This window comes from Pseudophryne corroboree, chromosome 6, assembly GCF_028390025.1.
Source record: "Pseudophryne corroboree isolate aPseCor3 chromosome 6, aPseCor3.hap2, whole genome shotgun sequence".
Classification (NCBI taxonomy): Eukaryota; Metazoa; Chordata; class Amphibia; order Anura; family Myobatrachidae; genus Pseudophryne; species Pseudophryne corroboree.
The window spans coordinates 722,950,787-722,978,486 of NC_086449.1; the positions used below are offsets into that span (position 1 = coordinate 722,950,787).

Sequence of the window (27,700 nt, forward strand, 5' to 3'; positions counted from 1 at the left end):
AATCCCCATGGTCCTGACGGAGTCCCCAGCATCCACTAGGACGTCAGAGAAAATAAGATTTTACTTACCGATAAATCTATTTCTCGTAGTCCGTAGTGGATGCTGGGCGCCCATCCCAAGTGCGGATTGTCTGCAATACTTGTACATAGTTATTGTTACAAAAAAATCGGGTTGTTATTGTTGTGAGCCGTCTGTTCAGAGGCTCCTACGTTTGTCATACTGTTAACTGGGTTCAGATCACAAGTTGTACGGTGTGATTGGTGTGGCTGGTATGAGTCTTACCCGGGATTCAAAATCCTTCCTTATTGTGTACGCTCGTCCGGGCACAGTATCCTAACTGAGGCTTGGAGGAGGGTCATAGGGGGAGGAGCCAGTGCACACCACCTGATCCTAAAGCTTTATTTTTGTGCCCTGTCTCCTGCGGAGCCGCTAATCCCCATGGTCCTGACGGAGTCCCCAGCATCCACTACGGACTACGAGAAATAGATTTATCGGTAAGTAAAATCTTATTTTTTTTGGCCCAGCACCCCACTGAGTTTGACAGGTCTTAGGGAAGCCAGAAGTGATTAGTAGCAGATTCGTAGAAAGCAGAACTTTGGACATATTCCACACTTCTTTGCATACGTCAGACAATGTCCTGTTCCGCCTCATTTGTGTATACCATTCACTATATTACCCATCTATAAAATGTAACTGTCCCCCCTCCCCTGGTCTTTTTCAGATCATCGATCATGTGCAGAAACAGGGCTAGAGCTCATGAGGCCGTATCTGCATGAATTTCTTACCTCTGCCTATGAAGACTATGATATTGTAATATGGTGTAAGTGTTTTGGTGGTGCTTATTTTCATTATTATTATTATTATTATTTTCTCTGACGTCCTAGTGGATGCTGGGTACTCCGTAAGGACCATGGGGAATAGACGGGCTCTGCAGGAGACTGGGCACTCTTTAAAGAAAGATTAGGTACTACATCTGGTGTGCACTGGCTCCTCCCTCTATGCCCCTCCTCCAGACCTCAGTTAGAATATGTGCCCGGCCAGAGCTGGATGCACTTAGTGGGCTCTCCTGAGTTCACTAAAAAGAAAGTATTTGTTAGGTTTTTTATTTTCAGTGAGATCTGCTGGCAACAGACTCACTGCTACGTGGGACTGAGGGGAGAGAAGCGAACCTACCTGCTTGCAGCTAGCTTGTGCTTCTAAGGCTACTGGACACCATTAGCTCCAGAGGGATCGAACACAGGGCCCGACCTCGATCGTCCATTCCCAGAGCCGCACCGCCGTCCCCCTTGCAGAGCCAGAAGACGGAAGATACCGGAGAAAATCGGCGGCTGAAGACTCCGGTCTTCAATAAGGTAGCGCACAGCACTGCAGCTGTGCGCCATTGCTCCCACAGCACACCACACGCTCCGGTCACTGGTGGGTGCAGGGCGCTTGGGGGGGGGGGGGGGCGCCCTGGGCTGCAATTAGTATACCTTAAGTGGCAAAATGCACATAATACAGTTCTAAACTGTATATGTGCCTAATCCCCCGCCATAATTATTATTAAAAAAGCGGGAGAAGCCCGCCGCTGAAGGGGCGGGGCTATCTTCCTCAGCACAGCCAGCGCCATTTTCTCTTCACAGCTCCGCTGGAAGGACGCTCCCCAGGCTCTCCCCTGCAGTATACACTACGGAAAGGGTAAAAAAGAGGGGGGGGGGCACATAAATTTAGGCGCAAGATTGTGATAATAAGCAGCTATTGGGGGAAAATTCACTTTGTACTAGTGTAAATCCCTCTGTTATATAGCGCTCTGGTGTGTGCTGGCATACTTTCTCTCTGTCTCCCCAAAGGACTTTGTGGGGTCCTGTCCTCAGTCAGAGCATTCCCTGTGTGTGTGTGCGGTGTGTCGGTACGGCTGTGTCGACATGTTTAATGAGGACGCTTACGTGGAGGCGGAGCAGGAGTCGATAAGTGTGATGTCGCCCTCTGCGGGGCCGACACCAGAGTGGATGGATATGTGGAAGGTATTAACCGACAGTGTCAACTCCTTGCATAAAAGGTTCGATGATGTAACAGCTTTGGGACAGCCTGCTACCGCCTGCTACCTCAGGTGGCAGACACAGATGTCGACACGGAGTCTGACTCCAGTGTCGACGAGGATGAGACAAATGACAATCCACAAGGGCCATCCGATGCATGATTACGGCAATGAAAAATGTGTTGCACATTTCTGACATTAACCCGGTTACCACTAAAAAGGGTATTATGTTTGGGGAGAAAAAGCAGCCAGTGACTTTTCCCCCATCTGATGAGTTAAATTAATTGTGTGAAGAAGCGTGGTGTTCCCAAGATAAGAAGCTAGTGATTTCTAAGCGGTTACTAATGGCGTACTCTTTCCCGCCAACGGATAGGTTACGCTGGGAGACATCCCCTAGGGTGGACAATGCGCTCACACGCTTATCAAAAAAGGTGGCACTGCCGTCTCAGGATACGGCCGCCTTAAAGGAGCCTGCAGATAGAAAGCAGGAGGCTATCCTGAAGTCTGTGTATACACACTCAGGTACTATACTGCGATCTGCTATTGCTTCAGCATGGATGTGTAGTGCTGCAGCAGCATGGTCTGATTCCCTGTTAGATAACATTGATTCTCTTGACAGGGATACTATTTTGCTAACCATAGAGCATATTAAAGACGTAGTCTTATATATGAGGGATGCACAGAGGGACATTTGCCGGCTGACATCTAGAATTAATGCAATGTCCATTTCTGCCAGGAGAGTATTATGGACTCGGCAGTGGACAGGTGATGCTGATTCTAAAAGGCACATGGAGGTTTTGCCTTATAAGGGTGAAGAATTGTTTGGGGACGGTCTCTCGGACCTCGTGTCCACAGCAACAGCTGGGAAGTCGACCTTTTTACCTCAGGTTCCCTCACAGCCTAAGAAAGCACCGTATTATCAAGTACAGTCCTTTCGGCCCCAGAAAGGCAAGCGGGTCAGAGGCGCGTCCTTTCTGCCCAGAGGCAGGGGTAGAGGGAAAAAGCTGCACCAGTCAGCCAGTTCCCAGGAACAAAAATCCTCCCCTGCTTCCACTAAGTCCACCGCATGACGCTGGGGATCCACAGGTGGAGCCAGGTGCGGTGGGGGCCCGTCTTCGGAACTTCAGCGACCAGTGGGTTCGCTCACAGGTGGATCTCTGGGTTCTACAAGTGGTATCTCAGGGATACAAGCTGGAATTCGAGACGTCTCCCCCTCGCCGTTACCTCAAATCAGCCTTGCCAGCTACTCCCAAGGAAAGGGAGGTAGTACTGGCAGCAATTCACAAGCTGTACCTCCAGCAGGTGATAATCAAAGTTCCCCTCCTTCAACAGGGACGGGGTTACTATTCCACAATGTTTGTGGTACCGAAACCAGACGGTTCGGTGAGACCCATTCTAAATTTGAAATCCTTGAAAACTTATATAAGGAAGTTCAAGTTCAAAATGGAATCGCTAAGGGCGGTTATTGCAAGCCTGGAAGAGGGGGATTTTATGGTATCACTGGACATCAAGGATGCTTACCTACATGTCCCCATTTACCCACCTCACCAGGAGTACCTCCGATTTGTGGTACAGGACTGCCATTACCAATTCCAGACGTTGCCGTTTGGTCTGTCCACGGCACCAAGGGTATTTACCAAGGTAATGGCCGAAATGATGATACTCCTTTGAAAGAAGGGAGTTATAATTATCCCGTACTTGGACGATCTCCTTATAAAGGCGAGGTCCATGGAGCAGTTGTTGGTCAGAGTAGCACTATCTCAGGAAGTGCTACAACAGCACGGCTGGATTCTGAATATCCCAAAGTCGCAGCTGGTTCCTACGACGCGTCTGCTGTTCTTGGGTATGATTCTGGACACAGAACAGAAGAAGGTGTTTCTCCCGCAGGAGAAGGCCAAGGAGTTGTCATCTCTGGTCAGAGACCTCCTGAAACCAAAACAGGTGTCGGTGCATCACTGCACTCGAGTCCTGGGAAAGATGGTAGCTTCTTACGAAGCGATTCCCTTCGGCAGGTTCCATGCAAGGATCTTTCAGTGGGATCTGTTAGACAAGTGGTCCGGATCGCATCTTCAGATGCATCGGTTGATCACCCTGTCCCCGAGGGCCAGGGTGTCTCTGCTGTGGTGGCTGCACAGTGCTCATCTTCTCGAGGGCCGCAGATTCGGCATTCAGGACTGAGTCCTGGTGACCACGGATGCAAGCCTCCGAGGTTGGGGGGCAGTCACTCAGGGAAGAAACTTCCAAGGACAATGGTCAAGTCAGGAGACTTCCCTACACATAAATATTCTGGAACTAAGGGCCATTTACAATGCCCTAAGTCAAGCAAAACCCCTGCTTCAAAACCAGCCGGTGCTGATTCAGTCAGACAACATCACGGCGGTCGCCCATGTAAACAGACAGGGCGGCACAAGAAGCAGGATGGCAATGGCAGAAGCCACAAAGATTCTCCGTTGGGTGGAGACTCACGTGATAGCACTGTCAGCAGTGTTCATTCCGGGAGTGGACAACTGGGAAGCAGACTTCCTCAGCAGGCACGACCTCCACCCGGGAGAGTGGGGACTTCATCCAGAAGTCTTCCAGCTGATTGTAAATCGTTGGGAAAGGCCACAGGTGGACATGATGGCATCCCGCCTCAATAAAAAGCTAAAAAGATATTGCGCCAGGTCAAGGGACCCTCAGGCGATAGCTGTGGACGCTCTAGTGACACCGTGGGTGTACCAGTCGGTTTATGTGTTCCCTCCTCTTCCTCTCATACCAAAGGTACTGAGGATAATAAGAAAGAGAGGAGTAAGAACTATACTCATCGTTCCGGATTGGCCAAGAAGAACTTGGTACCCGGAACTACAAGAAATGATTTCAGAGGACCCTTGGCCTCTGCCGCTCCGACAGGACCTGCTACAGCAGGGGCCCTGTCTGTTCCAAGACTTACCGCGGCTGCGTTTGACGGCATGGCGGTTGAACGCCGGATCCTGATGGAAAAGGGCATTCCGGTGGAAGTCATTCCTACGCTGATAAAAGCTAGGAAGGATGTGACAGCAAAACATTATCACCGCATATGGCGAAAATATGTTGCTTGGTGTGAGGCTATGAAGGCCCCAACAGAGGAATTTCAGCTGGGTCGATTTCTGCACTTCCTACAGTCAGGAGTGACTATGGGCCTAAAATTGGGATCCATAAAAGTCCAGATTTCGGCCCTGTCTATTTTCTTTCAAAAAGAACTGGCTTCGCTGCCTGAAGTTCAGACGTTTGTTAAGGGTGTGCTGCATATTCAGCCCCCTTTTGTGCCTCCAGTGGCACCTTGGGATCTCAACGTGGTGTTGAGTTTCCTGAAATCACATTGGTTTGAGCCACTTAAAACTGTGGATCTGAAATATCTCACGTGGAAAGTGGTCATGTTATTGGGCTTGGTTTCGGCCAGGCGTGTGTCAGAATTGGCGGATTTGTCATGTAAAAGCCCTTATCTGATTTTCCATATGGATAGGGCAGAATTGAGGACTCGTCCCCAGTTTCTCCCTAAGGTGGTATCAGCTTTTCACTTGAACCAACCTATTGTAGTGCCTGCGGCTACTAGGGACTTGGAAGATTCCAAGTTACTGGACGTAGTCAGGGCCTTGAAAATTTATGTTTCCAGGACGGCTGGAGTCAGGAAAACTGACTCGCTTTTTATCCTGTATGCACCCAACAAACTAAGTGCTCCTGCTTCTAAGCAGACTATTGCTCGCTGGATTTGTAGCACAATTCAGCTGGCGCATTCTGCAGCTGGATTGCCGCATCCTAAATCAGTAAAAGCCCATTCCACGAGGAAAGTGGGCTCTTCTTGGGCGGCTGCCCGAGGGGTCTCTGCTTTACAACTTTGCCGAGCTGCAACTTGGTCAGGGGCAAACACGTTTGCAAAATTCTACAAATTTGATACCCTGGCTGAGGAGGACCTTGAGTTCTCTCATTCGGTGCTGCAGAGTCATCCGCACTCTCCCGCCCGTTTGGGAGCTTTGGTATAATCCCCATGGTCCTTACGGAGTTCCCAGCATCCACTAGGACGTCAGAGAAAATAAGATTTTACTCACCGGTAAATCTATTTCTCGTAGTCCGTAGTGGATGCTGGGCGCCCATCCCAAGTGCGGATTGTCTGCAATACTTGTATATAGTTATTGCCTAACTAAAGGGTTATTGTTGAGCCATCTGTTGAGAGGCTCAGTTATATTCATACTGTTAACTGGGTATAGTATCACGAGTTATACGGTGTGATTGGTGTGGCTGGTATGAGTCTTACCCGGGATTCAAAATCCTTCCTTATTGTGTCAGCTCTTCCGGGCACAGTGTCCTAACTGAGGTCTGGAGGAGGGGCATAGAGGGAGGAGCCAGTGCACACCAGATAGTACCTAATCTTTCTTTTAGAGTGCCCAGTCTCCTGCGGAGCCCGTCTATTCCCCATGGTCCTTACGGAGTTCCCAGCATCCACTACGGACTACGAGAAATAGATTTACCGGTGAGTAAAATCTTATTTTTCCTCCGCATTAAATTTACCTGAGGTTTGCTGTTCAGGATGGTCATTACCAATTTCACCAGGGTGATGGCGGTCATGATGTTTCTCTTTCTATAGTACGGAGTCACATTTATCCCGTACTGGGACGGTCTCCTGATAACAGCGAGATCAAGAAACCAGTTGGTGCAAAACGTTGCACTCTCCCTGACAGTTCTTCAACAACAGGGTTGGCTCCTGAACTTGCCAGAATCACTGATGGTCCCATCAACGCGGTTGTCTGTTTTGGGGATAATACTAAACACAGAACTACAGAGAGTTTTTCTTCCAGTGGAAAAGGCTCTGGAGATCCGGAGTCTGGTCAAACAAATTCCGAGACCAGCAAGAGTGTCAATTCATCAATACATTCGGTTCCTGGAAAAGATGGTTGCGGCCTACGAGGCCACTCAGTTTGGCAGGTTCCATGCCAGGGTGTTCCAGTGGGACCTGTTGGACAAGTGGTCCGGTTCCCACCTACACATACACCGGACGATAATCCTGTCTTCCAAGACCAGAATCTCACTCCTGTGGTGGCTGCGCAGTTCTCACCTCTTAGAGGGGCGCAGGTTCGAGATCCAGGACTGGATCCTAGCGACCACGGATGCAAGCCTCCGAGGTGGGGGTGGGGCAGTCACACAGGGGGAAAACTTCCAAAGAAGATGGTCAAGTTAGAAAACTTGTCACCACATAAACGGTCTAGAGTTAAGGGCCGTTTACAACGGTTTTCTACAAACGAAAAGCAGAACAGCAATGGCAGAAACCACAAGGATTTTCCGCTGGGTGGAAAAACATACAAGCGCTCTGTCTGCGATGTTCGTTCCAAGAGTGGACAACTGGGAAGCAGACTTCCTCAGCAGACACGATCTCCATCCAGGAGAGGGGAGACCTCCTCCAAGTAGTCTTCGAAGAGGTGACATGTCGGTGGGATTTCCTCAAGTAGGAATGATAGCATCTCGTCTCAACAAGAAGCTTCAGAATTCCAGGTCAAGGGACCCCCAAACAGGAACAGTGAATGCACTGGTGACACCGTGGGTGTTTTCAGTCAGTATATGTATTCCCTACGTTTTCTCTCGTTCCAAAAGTTCTGGGATCATAAAAAGGAAATTTGAGAGAGCCTCATGGTCCCAGACTGGCCAAGGAGAGCTTGGTATCCAGATCTCAGGAATTACTCATAGGAGATCCCTGTTTTTTTCCCCTTTGCGCGAGGACCTGTTGTGGCAGGGGCCGTGCGTGTATTAGGACTTACCGCGGCTACGTTTGACGACATGGCGGTTGACCGCCAAATCCTAGTCCGTAAGGGTATTCCCATGGTATTAGTTCACCACGCTTATTCGGGCTAGAAAAAGGGGTAACGTCTAAACATTACTACCGTATTTGGAGAAAATACGTTTCTTGGTGTAAATCCAAGATGACTCCCTACGGCAGAGTTTTCAGCTAGGACGTTTTCTCCATTTTCTACAAGCAGGTGTGGATGCGGGCCTAAACTTGGGCTCAATTAAAATCGGCCTTTATCGGGTTTCTTTCAGAATAAATTGGACTCCCTTCCAGAAGTTCAGACTGTCGTGAAGGGCATGTTGCACATCCAACCTCCATTTGTGCCCCAGTGGCACCATGGGATGTTAATGGGCTGTTGCAGTTCCTTCAATCACATTGGTTTGAACCTTTAAGTAAGGAGGAGGGAAATTCCTCACTTGGAACGTGGTCGTCACGTTGGCCCTGGCATACGCAAGGCGAGTGTCTGAGTTAGTGGCCTGGTCTCACAATAGATCTTATTTGATCTTCCATGAAGATAGAGCAGAGTTGGAAACTCGTCAACAATTTCTACCGAAGGTGGTTTCTTCTTTCCACATGTACCAACCTATTGTGGTGCCTGTGGCTACCGACGCCTTCGCTGAGTCGAAGTCTCTGCATGTGGTCAGAGTTTTGAAAATGTATGTCGCCAGGACGGCTCTGTTTGTCCTGTTTGCTCCCAACAAAATTGGGTGTCCTGCTTCCAAGCAGACCGTTGCGCGCTGGATCTGTGGTACGATTCAGCATGCTCATCTCACGGCAGGATTGCCGCTACCGAAATAGGTGAAGGCCCATTCTACTAGAAATTTGGGCTCGTCCGGGGCGGTTGACCGGGGAGTCTCGGCATTGCAATTTTGCCGAGCAGCTATTTAGCAAACAATTTGGCTAAGTTTTACAGTTTTAATACCTTGGCCGAGGTTGATCTCACGTTTGGTTATTCGGTACTGCAGAGTCGTCCGCACTCTCCCGTCCATTCTAGAGCTTTGGTATAACCCCATGGTACTTGATGTGACCCCAGCATCCTCTAGGACATATGAGAAAATAGGATTTTAATACCTACCGCTAAATCCTTTTCTCTTAGTCCGTAGAGGATGCTGGGCGCCCGTCCCAGTGCGTACTATATCTGCAGTGATTATTTGTGGTTACACACATGTTGTGTTACGTTTTCTTGTCAGCCTGGTGCTGCAATTGTTCATGTTGTTGGCTTGTATTCTGTGGAATGCCACGTTCTGTGGCATGCTTGAGGTGTGAGCTGGTAAGATGCTCACCGTGGTTTAACAATAAATCCTTTCCTCGAAATGTCCGTCTCCCTGGGCACAGTTCCTATAACTGGAGTCTGGAGGAGGGGCATAGAGGGAGGAGCCAGTTCACACCCATTCTAAATCTTAAAGTGCCCATGTCTCCTGCAGATCCCATCTATACCCCATGGTTCTTGATGTGACTCCAGCATCCTCTACGGACTAAGAGAAAAGGATTTACCGGTAGGTATTAAAATCCTATTTTTGTCTCCTGATCGCTGCAAAAATCGGCAGCGAGCGATCAACTCAGAATGACCCCCCTAATCCGTTCATATACTACCACGTGTAAATACACACAATGCTGAGAATGCTTTGTTCTACGCTCCTACTGAAGTGGTTCTTAGCCTTACAGTTTTGTGCACTGACATAAGGGTTAGTAGTATTGATTTTATTTTCCTAAATTTTCTGTGATGTGCTTGTTGGTTTGACCCCTTTTCAAATCACACTGCATGTAAAACGCAATACCTGTATCAGCTGTGTGATCTGGACGAGCCCCCACACACATTAATTTAGTGTTTTGCTTTAAATGTATGATGAGTTCACCTCAATGTGTTACTTTTTTATGACCTTGAAATAAAAGTTGTTGCAATAAGTCTTAAGAATGAGGTTTTGAGGTGAAACAGCTATTTACTTTTAACTGCCTGGTGCAGTCTGACAATAACACTGAAATGTCAACTTGGTGCTATCTATGTGCCATATATACATTGCTCTAATAACTGTTGATGTAGTTACAAAGAGACTTATGCTGGGTACATGCTTGACCGATGGATCGGTCATTTAGATCATAGGTCTGCAAACTCTGTCCTCATTACCCCCACACAGTGCATATTTTGCAGGTAACCCAGCAGGTGCACAGGTGTATTAATTACTCACAAACGCATTTTAAAAGGTCCGCAGGTGGAGTTAATTTTCTCTTACGTCCTAGAGGATGCTGGGATCCACATTAGTACCATGGGGTATAGACTGGTCCACCAGGAGCCATTGGCACTTTAAGAGTTTGAGAGTGTGGGCTGCCTCCTCCCTCTATGCCCCTCCTACCAGACTCAGTTTAGAAAATGTTCCCGGAGGAGCCGGTCACAGCTAGGGGAGCTCTCCAGAGCTTTTCTAGTAAACTGTTATTTTAGAGTTTTATTTTACAGGGGGGCTGCTTGCAACAGCCTCCCTGCAGCGTGGGACTAAGAGGGGGGGGGAGTAGTGTCCGCCCTGTGGGGTCTGAGCCACTTACTCCGCTGACAGGACACTGAGCTCCTGAGGGGATAGATCGTTCCCCGCCACAGGGGATCGCTCACCCCAGCAGCATGCCGCCAACCCCTTACAGATCTGAAGATTGCAAGCGGGGGCCGGTGTGAAGATGGCGGTAACATGGTAGAAGCGCAGTATTAACTGCACTCCGGGATGGCTCAGCGGTACATAGTGCGGCGCGATGAGGGGCGCCCTGGGCCAGCGCTTACACCCTACACTGGTCACAAAGCCTGTCGGGGTCCCAGGATCTCACCCAGCATCAATCCTCAGGCTAGTATAATCAGATGAAGAGCGGGAAGACAGCAGCATTTTGGGGGCAGAGCTTCTCCCCAGAGAGGACCCAGCAGCGTTCAGCGCCATTTTCCTGCCTGCACAGCACTGATCAGGAGAAAGAAGGTCCCTCCACAGCAACTCCAACTATCTCTCAGGGTACCAGGGGGTTGTAGAAGGGGAAGAAGGCTGCAATACGACAGTGTATCCTATTAAGGTGCACAGTCAGCACTGACAAGGGGTCTCCCTTTGGTTAAAAGCGCTGTGTGTGGGTTGGCTCCAATCTCTGTGTCTCTCCTGCCATTCTTGGGGGCAAACCCTGTCTGCTCTCCCCTGTGTGTGTGTGTGTGTGTGTGTGTGTGTGTGTGTGTGTGTGTGTGTGGAGTGTTTTGTGGTCTTCTTTAGCTATGTCCAGGGACACTGTGTCATATGCTGTGGAGGATATGTCCTCCCAGGATGATCCCATTCCATGTAATCAGGATAGCACTAGTTTAGCACAGATTCCAGAAAGGGAACCTGAGTGGTTTTCCTCTACCAAATCTTGGATTTCTCAGATTTCAGATAAGGGTTGCAAGTAATGAATCCGCAACCCAGGTATTACAGAGCTCTATGGCAGTATGGCCCGATTCTGGTACCTCAGGACGCTCCGCTATATACCCCCACAAACGTGCGCTTGTTCATGTCATGCAAGATGACACGGATACCGATTCTGATACCACAGACGTTAATGGGGATGTGTTGCGGGGGTCTGCCTCTCTTGCAAAGGGGGTACAATTGATAATAGAGGCTATCAGGGATGTGTTGAATATTAATTATACCACACCTGAGCAGGTTGAGGAGGCTTTTCTCACTGAAAATAAGAAAGCCTCGCTAACCTTCCATACGTCAAAGGAATTGAATGCTATATTTGAGAAAGCATGAGAAAACCCTGAGAAAAAATTCCAGATCCCTAAAAGGGTCCAGGTGGCGTTTCCTTTCCCTGAGGAGGATAGGAAAAAATGGGAAAGCCCACCAATTGTTGACACATCGGTGTCCAGACTCTCAAAAAAGGTGGTTTTGCCTGTTCCGGGATCTACCGCTTTAAAGGAGGCAGCTGATCGAAAGATTGATAATACACTTAAATCAATGTACACAGCTTCGGGGGCCATATTACGTCCCACTATTGCTAGTGCATGGATTGCAAAAGCTATAGTGAAATGGTCAGGCACCTTACTTGAGGATTTGGATACAATGGATAAGGGTGATGTTGAATTGTTTTTGCGTAACATTCACGATTCAGCAGATTTTATGGTAGAATCCATGAAAGACCTGGGTTCCATGGCTGTGGGGATCTCTTCCATGTCTGTTTCAACTCGTCAGGGACTGTGGCTGAGCCAGTGGTTGGCCGACGCGGAATCCAGGAAAAGTGTGGAGCTCTTTGGGGAAGCTTTGGATGCGGGGATATCCACGGCTATGGCGGGTAAGTCTCCGTTCCTTCCCTCACCTGCACTTGCTCCGAAGAAATTCTTCTCTTCATCAGCATCGCAGTCCTTTCGGCCTAACAAGCCTAGAAAGGCCAAGCCGTCCAATATCTTCTTTAGGGGAGGTCGAGCTAAATCCAAGAAACCTGCTGCGGCAGGTTCCCAGGAAACTAAGCCGTCTTCCACATGACGGTGGACCACGCTGCCTGGAGGTGGGGCCAGTGGGAGCAAGGCTCAGATAGTTCAATCACGTCTGGGTATCGTCCGGCCTGGATCCCTGGTTGATAGATGTGTGTTGTGTCCCAGGGATACAGGTTGGAATTTCAAAATCTCCCTCCTCACCGATTTTTCAAATCAGGTTTGCCAGCTCTGCTGGCGTACAGGACAGTCCTACAAGCAGCGGTTCAGAAGTTGGTGGAGGCACAGGTCATTGTGCCAGTGCCTCCTCATTCTCAAGCCACTGGTTACTATTCAAACCTTTTTATGGTACCGAAACCGGATGGTTCGGTCAGGCCCATTCTGAACCTAAAATCATTGAACCCTTTTCTGAAGGAGTTCAAGTTCAAAATGGAGTCTCAGGGCAGTGATATCAGGTCTGGAAGAAGGTGAATTCCTAGTATCCCTGGATATCAAGGATGCGTACCTCCACATTCCGATTTGGCTACCGCATCAGGCTTATCTCCGTTTTGCATTACTGAACTGTCATTTCCAGTTCCAGGCCCTGCCATTCGGCCTCTCTGCAGCACCAAGGGTGTTCACCAAGGTGATGGCGGAGATGATGGTTCTACTCCGAAAACAGGGAGTGAACATCATTCCATATCTAGACGATCTACTGATAAAAGCATCGTCCAAGGAGGAGCTGTTGCAGTCCATTGTACTCACGACCCGCCTACTCAGAGTCCACAGTTGGATTCTGAACCTTCCAAAATCAGATTTAGAACCAACCCGGAGGTTATCTTTTCTGGGGATGATCCTCGACACGGAAGTGCAGAGGGTGTTTCTTCTGCAGGACAAGGCGTTGGTGATACAAGCAATGGTCCGGGTGGCCTGAAGCCAGCCCGGGTGTCGGTTCATCAATGCATTCGCCTTTTGGGGAAGATGGTGGCCTCTTACGAGGCTCTCCAGTACGGGAGGTTCCATACTCGGGCCTTCCAACTGGATCTCCTAGACAAGTGGTCAGGATCTCATCTACACATGCACCAGAGAATTTGTCTGTCGCCAAAGGCCAGGATTTCACTCCTCTGGTGGCTCCAATTGCCTCACCTTCTGGATGGCCGCAGGTTCGGGATTCAGGACTGGGTCCTTCTAACCACGGATGCGAGCATCCGGAGCTGGGGCGCAGTCACTCAAGGGGAAACCTTCCAAAGAAGGTGGTCAAGTCTGGGAGCCGGCCTGCCGATCAACATCCCGGAACTAAGAGCCGCCTACAACAGTCTTCTTCAGGCGGCCCATCTTCTAAGAAATCGGGCCATTCAAGTACAGTCGGACATTGTAACAACGGGGGCTTACATAAACCGACAGGGCGGAACGAAAAGCAGAGCTGCGATGTCAGAGGTGATGAGAATCATCCTCTGGGCAGAAAAACACGTTGGCGCTCTCTGCAATCTTCATTCCGGGAGTGGACAACTGGGAAGCAGACTTCCTACACAGACACTATCTCCATCCGGGGGAGTGGGGTCTCCATCCGGAGGTGTTCAAGGAAATAACAGACCTTTGGGGGTTACCCCAAATAGACATGATGGCCTCTCGTCTCAACAAGAAGCTTTGACACTATTGTTCCAGGTCAAGGGACCCACAAGCAGTGGCAGTGGACTCCCTGGTGTCTCCGTGGGTGTTCCAGTCGGTGTACGTGTTTCCACCACTCCCACTCATTCCAAGAGTTCTAAAGCTCGTAAGGAGAACAAGAGTTCAAGCGATACTCATTGCTCCAGACTGGCCAAGGAGGGCTTGGTACGCGGACCTTCAGAATCTCTTGCAGGAAGAGCCGAGGACTCTTCCTCTTTGGGAGGACCTGCTGCAGCAGGGGCTGTTCGTCTATCAAGATTTACCGCGGCTACGTTTGACGGCATGGAGGTTGAACGCCTGATACTAGCTCGGAAGGGCATTCTGAAGAAGGTCATTCCTACCCTGATACAGGCTAGGAAAGGGGTAACGTCTAAACATTACCATCGTATTTGGAAGAAATATGTTTCTTGGTGTGAGTCCAAGAAGTTTCCTACGGTGGAGTTTCAACTGGGACGTTTCTCCTCTTCCTGCAAGCAGGTGTGGATACGGGCCTGAGGTTGGGATCTGTGAAGGTCCAAATTTCGTCCCTGTCCATTTTTTTCCAGAAACAAATGGCTGCCCTCCCTGAGGTTCAGACCTTTTTGACGGGAGTTCTGCACATCCAAACTCCCTTTGTACCGCCTACGGCGCCTTGGGACCTTAACGTGGTGTTGCAGTTTCTCCAGTCGGACTGGTTTGAGCCTCTATAGGAGGTTGAGGTCAAATTTCTTACATGGAAGGCTGTCACGTTGTTGGCCTTGGCTTCTGCTAGACGTGTGTCAGATTTGGGGGCTTTGTCCTGTAAAAGCCCTTACTTGATATTCCACCAAGAGCTGAGCTCCGGACACGTCAGCAGTTTCTTCCAAAGGTTGTGTCGGCATTTCATATCAACCAACCTATTGTGGTGCCAGTGGCTACTGACTCCTCAATTTCATCAAAGTCCTTGGATGTTGTGAGGGCTTTGAGAATCTATGTGAAGAGGACTTGTCACAGGAAATTGAACTCTGTTTGTCCTGTATGATCCCAAGAAAATTGGGTGTCCTGCTTCAAAGCAGACTATATCTCGCTGGATTAGGTTCACTATCCAGCATGCTTATTCTACGGCAGGCTTACCGTGTTAAGGCCCACTCTACTCGTAAGGTGGGGTCTTCCTGGGCGGCTGCCCGGGGTGTCTCTGCGTTACAACTTTGCCGAGCAGCAACTTGGTTTGGGTCGAACACGTTCGATAAGTTCTACAAGTTCGATACTTTGGCCTCTGATGATCTGAAGTTCAGTCAATCCGTTCTGCAGGAGCCTCCGCCCTCTCCCTCCCGTTCTGGGAGCTTTGGTACATCCCCATGGTACTAATGTGGACCCCAGCATCCTCTAGGACGTAAGAGAAAATAGGATTTTGGTTACCTACCGGTAAATCCTTTTCTCGTAGTCCGTAGAGCAGGCCTGGCCAACCTGTGGCTCTCCAGATGTTGTGAAACTACACATCCCAGCATGCCCTGCCACAGTTTTAGCATTCCCTAATAGCAAAACTGTGGCAAAGCATGATGGGATTTGTAGTTTTACAACAGCTGGGAGCCACAGGTTGGCCAGGCCTGCCGTAGAGGATGTTGGGCGCCCGCCCAGCGCTTCGTTTTCCTGCAACCATTATCTGGTTCAGTACAACTTTGTTTTAGTTATGTACTGCCTTGTTACTTGGTAAGTAATGTTTCAGCAGTTGCTGAGTTTTTCAAGCTAGTTAGCTTGATGTGCCTTGTATGTGTGAGCTGGTGTGAATCTCGCCACTATCTGTGTATTTCCTTCTCTCGAAGATGTCCGTCTCCTCGGGCACAGTTTCTAGACTGAGTCTGGTAGGAGATGCATAGAGGGAGGAGCCAGCCCACACTCTCAAACTCTTAAAGTGCCAATGGCTCCTGGTGGACCCGTCTATACCCCATGGTACTAATGTGGACCCCAGCATCCTCTACGGACTACGAGAAAAGGATTTACCGGTAGGTAACCAAAATCCTATTATTTCACTTGTGATTCTGTGAGGAGACCTGCAAAACATGCACTGTGTGGGGTAATGAGGACCGAGTTTGCAGACCTATGAGTTAGATGATTAATAAGTGCATACACACTGTTGTGCCTGACGTCGGTAGGCCGCCTGTACACACAGCCAGATGGCCCAATATATCTGCAGGATGGGTGATATATATCGGCCATTGTGTATCCAGCTTTAGGTTTCATCACTAATTGTTTCAAACTGTCTCAGTCTCTGGTAGCTTCTAAAAAGTCTTCTCTTAGTATTGGTTACTGTCTACCAGATAAACTTGGCAATGAACCATGTATTACCGCCAAATCACTGTTTTATACATGATCACATTCGTATTGGAAATGGATTACTTGCTCAGCTGATGGTCTCACCGCATGAAACCTGAAATGTCGCACTTATTAATTTTTTTATATTTTTTTACCTACTTTTGTAGCTGGGCTTACACGGCTGTGCACATGTAGTGACACTGTCTGTATATAACATATCAGTACAGCGCTTCATGCTAGTACCATGACCTGGAAGCTTTTCATCTTTTTGAGTATTCCCTTTTGTTTGTCTCTTTCCAGCTGCAACCAGCATGAAATGGATTGAAGCCAAAATGAAGGTGGGTTAATGTAATCTCCAATAGCATATATTCATGAAATAAGTCTCTTATAATATTGTTTTTCCTGATGTTTACCCAGATGCTTTTAGAAATGATTGGCCCAGCTGTTATTGATGACCTCTCGCCTACCGACAGTTATATAATTTTATGGGCTGAGACATAATTTAACCTCTATGTGACCTAGTGCAGGCCTGGTCAACCTGTGGCTTTCCAGCTGTTGCAGAACTATACATCCTAGCATGCCCTGTCAGGGTTATAGCATTCCCTAATAGCCAAACTTTGACAGGGCATTTCATAACAGCTGGAGAGCCACGGGTTGACCAGGTCTAACCTAGTGACATCATTGAGACACAGGGGGTGTATTTGCAAAAAGTCGATTTGGGTCGATATTGATTGCATTTTGGCTGTTTGATCGATCTTGTGTTTCGGGGTCTAAATCCCACATTTACTAACGGATGATTTTTATTTTTGTTAAACAATGTCAAAAATCATCTGTTAGTAAATGTGCGATTTAGACCCTGAAATACAAAATCGATCAAAAATCGACAAAACATCAACCAAAAATCGATCAAAATCAACCCAAATTGACTTTTAGTAAATATATATCATGGGGACATCTCGCACCTTCTGTGAGTTCAGACATCTTGGACTCAGAATGATCTGATCTCATAGGAGGGACATGGCAGGTAGAACTAGGCTTTTTGTTTCTTTGTATTGCCGTCAGGCATGCAGCACTTTTGTGTCCATTTCACACCCATAGTGCTATTTATCTAGCCAATATAAGTTTCATAGGTACACGCAGTCTATCCTTCAGTTGTGTCCTCTGACAGCTTGCGGGTAATTGCTTGTCACGTGTGTATGCAACGCTGCAGAAATTACCCACTGCCTGCAGCTACTAGCCACGGTATGCATGCTTCCCTATAGAGGCGAGTGCGTACGCACGTGCCTGCAGTCATCTGCAGGCACACTATTCACTCCTTGCTGCTGCAGAATGGCAGAGGACATTTCTGTACTTTACCTGAAGTGTATAAACAGAGAGGTGTAACTACACTTTTATACCACTTACCCATTTTCTGTTCACTATAGGCCCTTTATAACATGCAAAACAGCCAAAGTGCAGTGTGCCTAGGTTTGGGCCTGCTGAAGTGACAGCTCATTGCTAAGTGGGGTTGGGGTATGGCCTTTGGTGTGACATGTGTACGTAGATATACGTACTGTGCACATGTTACATCTGCCCCACCTGCACTGCACATGGTTTTGCCCATTAGCGTGCTTTTTTTGTTTGCTCACAAACCTGAATAGGGCCCATAGTTTTATAGTTTGGAAAAGTTAGCCTGAGCAGCATAGATCAGTGTAGTAGTGCAAACCAAACCTGCTTGTGCTACGTGTCCTAAATGAGCTCCGCTGATTGTAATGCAACATGGAATTACCTGCAGTTATGTTATACAATTGTCCATTTCTTTATTTTTTTTTCAATTGCAACATTTAGAGGATGAAAAAAATGAGTCCGCTTTTGGCAAAACACTCAAGTTGACGTTAAACAATTAACTGCTATACATTGCTTTTAGTAATGTCCCCTTCTGGTAGTTCCTCATTTATTGTACAGGCTGTCACTGTTGGTAAAGTTTGTAACTTGGTATTGTCCATGTGATTTACTAGGAGTTGGGCGTCAGCACAAACGCTAATTACAAGATCACTTTCATGTTGGATAGTGCAGCCATGATCACCGTCCACACACCCAGGAGAGGGCTCATTGATGTAAGTATACACTGTGCGTAGGGATTATCAAGGTCTTTCCTATGTTATTATTGTAGGCTCTTCTCTGGAGCCTTTTATCTAATACAAGCCTCAGATATTTGATCTTGTTGAAGAACCAAGGTAGAATGAAATGCACTCGTTAGTTTTCCTTTTATGGTGTTTGAGAATGCAGCAAGGTTTTTATTTATTTTTAACAATTTTTATTGAATTCAAGATTACATGTAACAGAAAAGTAAAATACTGTAAAACCCGTTTAGGTTATTTTTAAACTGTTTTCTCTGTCACGTGGCTACCATGAAAGTTGGTTTGCTACCTCCACCACTACTCTAGTACAACACGGATGGTGCAATGGTTAGCATTACTACCTCACAGCACTGAGATCATGGGTTCGTATCCCACCACGACCCTAACTGTTTGGAGTTTTTATATTCTCCCCATGCTTGTATGGGTGTCCTCCAGGTACTCTGTTTCCTCCCAGAGGATAGGTAGGTTCACTGGCTCACAACAAAAATGAATCCGTGTGTGCGTGTACATGTGTTTAGGGTAGACTCGATGGGCAAAGTGGTTCTTATCTTACTATGACAGTAAACGCAGTCTTAGGCAGCAACTAACTGTGGGATCCTCTAGAACAGTGATGGCTAACCTTGACACTCCAGCTGTTGTTGAACTACACATCCCAGCATGCCCTTCATCAGTTTTAGCATGGCCAAATAAAACTGTTGCAGGGCATGCTGGGATATGTAGTTCAACAGCTGGAGTGTCAAGGTTAGCCATCACTGCTCTAGAACCTAGGAGAGATTTTGTACAGGATTTAAAAAAAAATTTAATACCTAACTAAGAATACTTAAGTAAATAGTTTGGACCACCAAGCGTCAAACATCTTCTAGTGCACAGCGATGCATGCTCCCTATAGTCTACTTTGATTTCCTAAAAGCTTTCACAGATGAAAGTATCCTATCCTTTTACAGAATCCAGTTATACAATAACAGAGATGCCACAACCAACTCTCGTTTTGAAGTGGATTTTATGGAGTCTTCTGTGTTGATAAACGATTCTTTTGGTAACATTATTTTTACCTCAAAAATAACTTTAATACAAAACTAGGCCACATTCAATTTTGCCCAGTATGAAAAAGCAACTTGTGGTGTTTGCAGATAGATATTCAAAGTGTCCTTCTTAGGAGATGTGTTTAGCATAATTGTTAATCTTACAAGACAACATGTTTTACTGCAGCAAAGATCATGGATCTCCAATTATATCCATAGTTACCATATGGTGAAGTGGGGCACAGTCACAAATAAGACTGTATACTTAACCTGTACCCAGGGCCAGTTCAAGGTTTCTCGCACCCTAGGCAAAACTTCTGCCTACTGCCCCTTCCCCCTACCCACCCTTCAGATGAAAGGCATGCTCCCCTCCCCCCTACTCTGTTAAATGTCTGCTGTTCTATCCCCCCCACCATCTGTGTGCATGGTGCTGCTCATCCCCCCAGACTGTGTGCATGTCTGCTCCTCATCTCCCCCCCTCACCACACTGCTGCTCTCACCCTCTTTCCTTATCAATGCAGAGAATGCACTGTGCAGCTACCTTACCTGCATGCTGCAGTGCAGAGTTTGTACAGAGTAGTCTGTGAAAGAGCCTGGAATGAAGAGCAGCACTGCATGTCACCCCCAGCCAGGACTCCAGGAGCTGTCAAAGTTACTGCCTGTGCCGGGTGGAGGCGGAGCTGAAGGCTGCAATAGCTTAGCAGTCACGGCTACTGTAACATACGAGTTCTGGGGGATTGCAGCTGCTGGGAAAGGTAGGACCATGCAACCTTTTTCAGGCAGCTGTAGCAGGCCGCCCCCTCAGGTCCCGGCGCCCCTAGGCAGCTGCCTAATGGAAGCTCTGGCCCTGCCTGTACCTATCGCCGATGCAAGCAGCCTTTTCAGTAGGAAATTGTGATAGTGTTCCTGCCAGGATGCAGGCAGGGTGCTATGTTGCGGGCATAGTAGTTCCGGACGTGCAGCCAAGGAGGAGGGTGCGGCCCTGCTGAAGTCACTATTGGGGGTGGTGTGGCCCCACGCTTCACATTTTTGGGGCGTGCCCAGCCGTGGTGTCAAATTTTGGGGACATGGGCTTCCTCCAAGCTCTACCCTTAATCTGAATAGATTCATGTGGCAGTAGATCAGCACCGGGCAGGCTGTTTTAGCAGGGTGCCGGTAAAAGGGCAGATTGCATTTTGGAATTTAAAATTTGGGCAGGGTGCGGTGCCCTGTTAAAACAACCTGGTGTTAACACTACGTGACATTATGGAGGCATTTAATGCCTCTGATTTCTCTAGTTCATTGTCCGTTATTGTCTTATTCGGTTTTCTGCTTTATTTAGGGAAGTTGGAGTACAGAAATTTCATATGATCTTGCACACAAGAAATAGTACACTCAATTACATTGGGGGAATAAATATCTAGTCAGTTCCCAGGGTCAACGACCGCTCCGCTGGGCTCTTATAATGGGAGGGGGCGTGTCCAAATTATGTGTGTGGCCAGGCCCCCTTTAAGAAAGTATAAAAAAATGACTGTTTATGTCCATCTGCAAAGGGGGTACAGTTGGAAGGTGTGTGTGGGGGTGGGGGGTGGCGCCAAGTAAGATTGTGTGGGCTGGGTACAGATGCTGCAGCAACAGCAGTCTCTTCACTCACCCTACCTGAAGGCGACAGGCCTGGGCAAAGAGTACCGGCAACCCCCCCTCCTCAGCATCTCTGCCGATGTCCAACATGCCAATAAGGGGCATTTAAGTGCTCCAGAATGTGTGCGTATATAACCAGCAACGTATTTTCTCACCCTCCTAGCATTTACATTTAATATTAGTAATATTATAACATAGCGTTTAGCTAGGAGCTGCCGTCTCTGTTTTACCTGAGAAGTTCTACTTGTGTTTTTGGTTTTTCCCTCGCAGGTGAAGCCACTCGGGGTGATTTGGGGCAAATATACAGAGTTCTACAGTAAGAAAAATACCATAATGTTTGATGATATTGGAAGGAATTTCCTGATGAATCCACAGAATGGTTTAAAGGTAACCCAGCGATATAAGTAATAGCTATATGCACCTACATTCTTCGGATGCACAACTTCGATTTAAAGTAGATGGCCTGTGAAAGACCGTTTTACATTTTCTGTCTCTACAACATACAGTAAGGCATTCCCAACCTCTGTCCTCAAGGCACCATAACAATCCAGGTATTAGTGATATCCATGCTTGAGCACAGGTGACTTAATTAGTATCTCAGTTATTTTGATTTAACCATCTGTGCTGAAGCCTGGATATCACTAAAACCGGCACTGTTAGTGTGCCATGAGGACCGAAGTTGGGAATGCCTGACATGGAATCATTAAATTGTGAATGGATAATATACACCTATCACTAAGCTGAGCTTTAATTTAAGGTTCACGTGTGTCTCCAGTCTGTAGGAGTGGAAATCACTTTGTACATTCAGATGCGTCCTGCTACAGTTGTGCTGCGTATAGCAGCTTGCTGTAGTGGGATCGCGATGCGGCAGCGCAGCCGGGTTCCATAGACTTCAGTGGGCGGCGGCCACATGTGCCGCCCTGCTCCCATTGAAGTCTATACATAGTGGGGGCGTAGATATGCCGCGATCAGTGTACACTGTCCAAGAACACATCTGTAGGCTTGAAATTGCTCAGAGAAAGCCTAATCTCAAAGAATGATAATGATGACATTCTCCAAATTAATTCTTATCTGCACGGCACTAAACACACATACGTATTTGCCATTTGTATAGTTGTACGCATGTTAGCGAATGTACTGCCCTTCTCTGTACACTGGAAGTGATGCACAGTTGCATCAGCCTTATCCTTGGTGCAATAGAGACATCTGCTGGGTACCAGTGTAGAGATAGTGTCCAGGTCGACCCCATATGGCCAGCAGGTACACAAGGTCGATATGGTCAAACAGGTTGACAGGTTAAAGATAGACATTGCTCAAGGTCGACATGTTCAAAATGTTCACGTGGCGATGGTCGACACAGGGTCCCCTCCCCCATGTTTTTCCAACTTGACTTGATTTACTATGATTGCTGTCGACCATATTGGGTCGACCTAATGTCTGTCAGTCTAAATAGTATAGATCTTCTAGAACACACCCGTTTCTGCTTCCAGATAGCTCTGCATAGCCTGCAGTTCTGTTGTTCCGTCAGTGAGCACTGCCTATATGAGGATATCCATTGCAGCAACTGCATTATCCGTACTTCTGTACGCTTGACTCCCAAGCGTGCGCAGTGCAAAAACATGCAATGTATGTTCCACACACCTCTGCATCAGACCCCAAGTTGATCTTTGTTTCTTATTCCTTAACAGATCAGGCCTTTCATGAAAGCACATCTAAACCGGGATAAGGATACAGAGCTTTTGAAGCTGTCTCAGTACCTTAAAGAAATTGCTAAACTAGATGACCTGTCAGAGCTTAATCATAAACATTGGGAGAGGTAAGCGAGCGTTGTGTTTTTGAAGACATGCAGTAATCATTTACTATTAAGGACTTGTCAACTATTTCTCCCTCTTCTCTCTCTTCTTTACAGGTATCTCTCAAAAAAACAAGGTCAATAATGAAGACTATATATTCCACGATGTCTTTGTTTTAGTTGTGTTTTTCTTATTTTTGAAGGGGGGTGGGGGGTCTGGAGTCCAGCATGTTTGACCTGTGGAGCTCAAACTTAAATCCTTTTCTTTTGAGTTTGTCTTTTTGTTTTTGTAAACTTACATTTTTTGTAGTGATAAAACACCCACTTGCCTATTTCCGAAAATGTTCAGGTTTTCTTTGCTCACTGTCATGAAAGTATTCGGACATTGTTTGTGTACGATCAACTCTCAATTTTGATAATTATAAATATTTTTTATTTATATTTTTTTATATAACGAGTGCTCAGTAAATAGAATTATTTGCATGTTCAGCCTCTTCCAATTTTTTTGCCTTTTTTTCAGAATTTAGTGGGATTTTTGCGAGATGCAGGCAAAAATTAGCATAATCTTTTAAGATGGTTAAATAAACCTATGACAAAAAAAGAGAAAACAGCAGTCTAATGATATATGCCTATTAATATGTCAATAAACGTAAACATACGGCCTTAAATGCCTAGCTTGTTTTTCAGGATTATATAGCTTATGATTTAGGCTGTCCAAATAAATGTAGCTCCTTCTCCACTATTTTTCCCCATACACCATGTAAAAAAAATTATAATTTGATTTTCCAGTACCACTATACCATTGTACTTCCTCATTTGACAGATGATCTCAAAATTTTACAACGTGCGAATGTTTAAAGTTAGAATTTATTTCACATTTATGATTTTCAAAAGGCATAGAAAGATACTTTGGAGGGGAAGGGGGTTATTTACATGAAATCCAGCGCTTCTGATAGTGTTTATGCCTGATATTTAAAAGGGCCATGTTTTCACTAAGCAGACACGGCCGGAAAAGCATTGCCCTATTAAATGTCAGGCATAACACGTTCAGAAGCGCAGTGTTTTACAACCTGACTCTTCGTAAATGAGTGCTAATACAGAATTAGCTTTATGGGGTAAAAAAAAGTGATTTTTTTTTTTTTTTTTTAAGTACTTGTTTTAAATATTAACTTTTTTAAGTTTGTTTATAGTAAAAGCTCAGTGCCTTTTTTTACTTTTTAAAAAGGATATGTAAATATCAGTGATATACACTTTGTAGCCAAAAGAATCTAGACACCCGTTCTAATTAGTGTCAGGCCATTTCAGCCATACCCATTTGTAACAGGTGGAGTAAATCAGGCATACCGCCATGCAATCTCCAGTCACATGTTAGCAGTAAAATTGGTTATACAGGTATGCTGTCATGTGATGCAACCTGTCGAACAACTGAGTTTGCCATATTTTTGCTCCAGTCAACTCCAGTTGCTGTTATTGTGAAGTGACTACATCCGGGAGTAGCCACGGTTTAGCTGTGAATGCTTAGGCTGTACAGGCTCACTGAATAGGACTGCCGAGTGCTATAGCATGTAAATCTCTACTGTAATGTTCGCAACCAAGTTCCAAACTGACTCTGGAAATCACATCTGCATAACAATGGTTTGTCAGGAGCTATATGGATTCCGTTTCCACGGCCGAGAAACCTCACACAAGCCTCAAATCACCATGCACAGGTGCCAAATGGTGGCTGGAGTAGTGCAAAGTATGGCATCGTTGGACTTTGGAACAGTGGAAATTTGTTCTTTGTAGTGATAAATCCCACTTCACCATCTGACAGTGAGAATGTTTCTGCTACCAGCTGTAAGGTTTGGTATAGGAGCAGTAATGGTATGGGGTTGTTTATTATGATTTAGCCTGTGCTGCTTAGTTCCAGTGAAAGGAAATCTTATTACTACAGCGAACAATTAAATTTTAGAGAATTAAGGCTCAAATGTATAAAAAATAAAAAGTGATAATGTGGAGACTGGCTGGTCATTTATCACTCTTTCTGCTGTGGGGTACACTGGGCTCCACAAGGATTGAACAATGGGGTGTAGAGTAGGATCTTGATCCGAGGCACCAACAGGCTCAAAGCTTTGACTGTTCCCAGAATGCACAGCGCCGCTCCTATATCACCCCGCCTCCCAGCACAGGAGCTCGGTTTTGTAAGTTGGTGCTGCAGGAAGCAGGCACTTAACAGAGTGGCTGCTCCAGGCTGCCCTAAGAAGAGCTTTTTATGAAGTAAAAAGTGAAGACTTCAAGGGCAGCAGCGGTGATAAATGTCTTGTGACATTCACTACTGCAGCTCTAGCTCTCCCCAGCGGCGCTGTACACTCCCGAGCCCTGGTTGCCGGGTGCCTACACTGGAGGCTCCGGTTTTCTTCACGTTAGACACACACGGCTGGGGCTCTCCAGGATCGCGTGGCCGGTCTTCGGGAGGTGGTAAGTGGGTCCCGCTTGCGGGACCTGGTCTTTATCGCGATACGGAGCGGTCAGTAGGAGGCGGGCCGAGCGCGCTGACGGTGGACACTGTGGCAGTACAGGCGATCCCACTAGATCACCAGGGCATGGGCGCAGGTCAGGTTTTCCCTCTAAATCGGTTTTTATATCGCCCACAGTACCCGGTGGTTTGCCAGCAGAGGGGATAAGGCTTAGACCTGAAGCCCCTCCCCCAGCCCCAGGGCGCCATTTCCAGCAAGTGTTCCCGCCCTGGAGCTTTTCCTCACTCCCTGTCAGTGTCTGCGGCGCCATAATTCCTCAGTTCACTGTTCCTGGGACTGCTTGGGCAAATCCTCCTATGTAAAGCCGCCTGGTTGTCAGCGCTGTGCCTTTACATGACACTTAAGTATTCTACCTGCCTTTTTAGACAGTGATAGTTAAGAAAGAGTGCATTTAGTCAGGGTTTTATAGTACAATTACCCTAAGGACCATGGGGAATAGACGGGCTCCGCAGGAGACTGGGCACTCTAAGAAAGAATTAGGACTACTGGTGTGCACTGGCTCCTCCCTCTATGCCCCTCCTCCAGACCTCAGTTAGAATCTGTGCCCGGCTCGAGCTGGTTGCACACTAGGGGCTCTCCTGAGCTCTTAGTAAAGAAAGTATTTATTAGGTTTTTTATTTTCAGTGAGATCTGCTGGCAACAGACTCACTGCTACGAGGGACTTAGGGGAGAGAAGCGAACCTACCTGCTTGCAGCTAGCTTGGGCTTCTAGGCTACTGGACACCATTAGCTCCAGAGGGATCGAACACAGGCCCAGCCTCGGTCGTCCGGAGCCGCGCCGCCGTCCCCCTTGCAGAGCCAGAAGCAAGAAGAACGTCCTGGAAATCGGCGGCTGAAGACTCCGGTCTTCATTAAGGTAGCGCACAGCACTGCAGCTGTGCGCCATTGCTCCCCATGCACACCACATACTCCAGTCACTGATGGGTACAGGGCGCTGGGGGGGCTGGGCGCCGGGGGGGTGGGCGCCCTGGGCTGCAATTAGATTACCTTAAAATGGCTAAAAACACATAATATAGTCTCATAAACTATATATGTGTAAAAATCCCCTGCCATAATATTGATATAAAGAGCGGGAGAAGCCCACCGAAAAAAGGGGCGGGGCTATCTCCCTCAGCACACTGGCGCCATTTTCTCTTCACAGCTCCGCTGGAAGGACGCTCCCCAGGCTCTCCCCTGCAGTTTCCAGGCTCAATAGGGTAAAAAAGAGAGGGGGGGCACTAAATTTAGGCGCAATACTGTGTATTATAGCTGCTATAGGGAAAATCACTTTGTGTAGTGTAAATCCCTGTTTATATAGCGCTGTGGTGTGTGCTGGCATACTCTCTCTCTGTCTCCCCAAAGGACTTTGTGGGGTCCTGTCCTCAGTCAGAGAATTCCCTGTGTGTGTGCGGTGTGTCGGTACGACTGTGTCGACATGTTTGATGAGGAGGCTTATGTGGAGGCGGAGCAGGTGCCGATAAATGTGATGTCACCCCCTGCGGGGTCGACACCAGAGTGGATGGATATGTGGAAGGTATTAACCGACAGTGTCAACTCCTTACATAAAAGGCTGGATGACATAACAGCCGTGGGACAGCCGGCTTCTCAGCCTGTGCCTGCCCAGGCGTCTCAAAGGCCATCAGGGGCTCAAAAACGCCCGCTACCTCAGATGGCAGACACAGATGTCGACACGGAGTCTGACTCCAGTGTCGACGACGACGAGACTAATGTACATTCCACTAGGGCTATCCGTTACATGATTACGGCAATGAAAAATGTGTTGCACATTTTTGACATTAACCCAAGTACCACTAAAAAGGGTATTATGTTTGGGGAGAAAAAGCAACCAGTGGTTTTTCACCCTTCAGATGAGTTAAATGAAGTGTGTGAAGAAGCGTGGGCTTCCCCTGATAAAAAGTTACTAATGGCGTACCCTTTCCCGCCAGAGGATAGGGTACGTTGGGAGACATCCCCGAGGGTGGATAAAGCGCTCACACGCTTGTCAAAAAAGGTGGCACTACCGTCTCAGGATACGGCCGCCTTAAAGGAGCCTGCGGATAGAAAGCAGGAGGCTATCCTGAAGTCTGTATATACACACTCAGGTACTATACTGAGACCTGCTATTGCTTCAGCATGGATGTGCAGTGCTGCAGCTGCGTGGTCTGATTCCCTGTCAGATAACATTGATTCCCTTGACAGGGACACTATATTGCTAACCATAGAGCATATTAAAGACGTAGTCTTATACATGAGAGATGCACAGAGGGATATTTGCCGGCTGGCATCTAGAATAAATGCAATGTCCATTTTTGCCAGGAGAGTATTATGGACTCGGCAGTGGACAGGTGATGAGGATTCTAAAAGGCACATGGAGGTTTTGCCTTACAAGGGTGAGGAATTGTTTGGGGATGGTCTCTCGGACCTCGTTTCCACAGCGACAGCTGGGAAGTCGACATTTTTACCCCATGTTCCCTCACAGCCAAATAAAGCACCGTATTA

The 27,700-nt window shown here is 47.3% G+C and overlaps 1 protein-coding gene across 2 annotated transcripts in view; it reads left to right on the forward strand.

Annotated features, from left to right (window-relative positions):
• The window catches only part of UBLCP1 (ubiquitin like domain containing CTD phosphatase 1), a 35,118-nt gene extending 11,744 nt beyond the window's left edge, over positions 1–23,374 (forward strand). Inside the window, exons 5-10 of one of the 2 annotated variants that reach the window (XM_063928407.1) lie at positions 722–820; positions 16,453–16,490; positions 18,150–18,248; positions 21,185–21,301; positions 22,603–22,730; positions 22,824–23,374. In XM_063928407.1, the coding sequence (XP_063784477.1) occupies positions 722–820; positions 16,453–16,490; positions 18,150–18,248; positions 21,185–21,301; positions 22,603–22,730; positions 22,824–22,851 (509 nt within the window). In that variant the 3' untranslated portion in view covers positions 22,852–23,374. The remainder of the gene's footprint in view (positions 1–721; positions 821–16,452; positions 16,491–18,149; positions 18,249–21,184; positions 21,302–22,602; positions 22,731–22,823) is intronic. The other variant, XM_063928408.1, reaches the window with a different exon arrangement.
• The last annotated feature ends 4,326 nt before the right edge of the window (positions 23,375–27,700 follow it).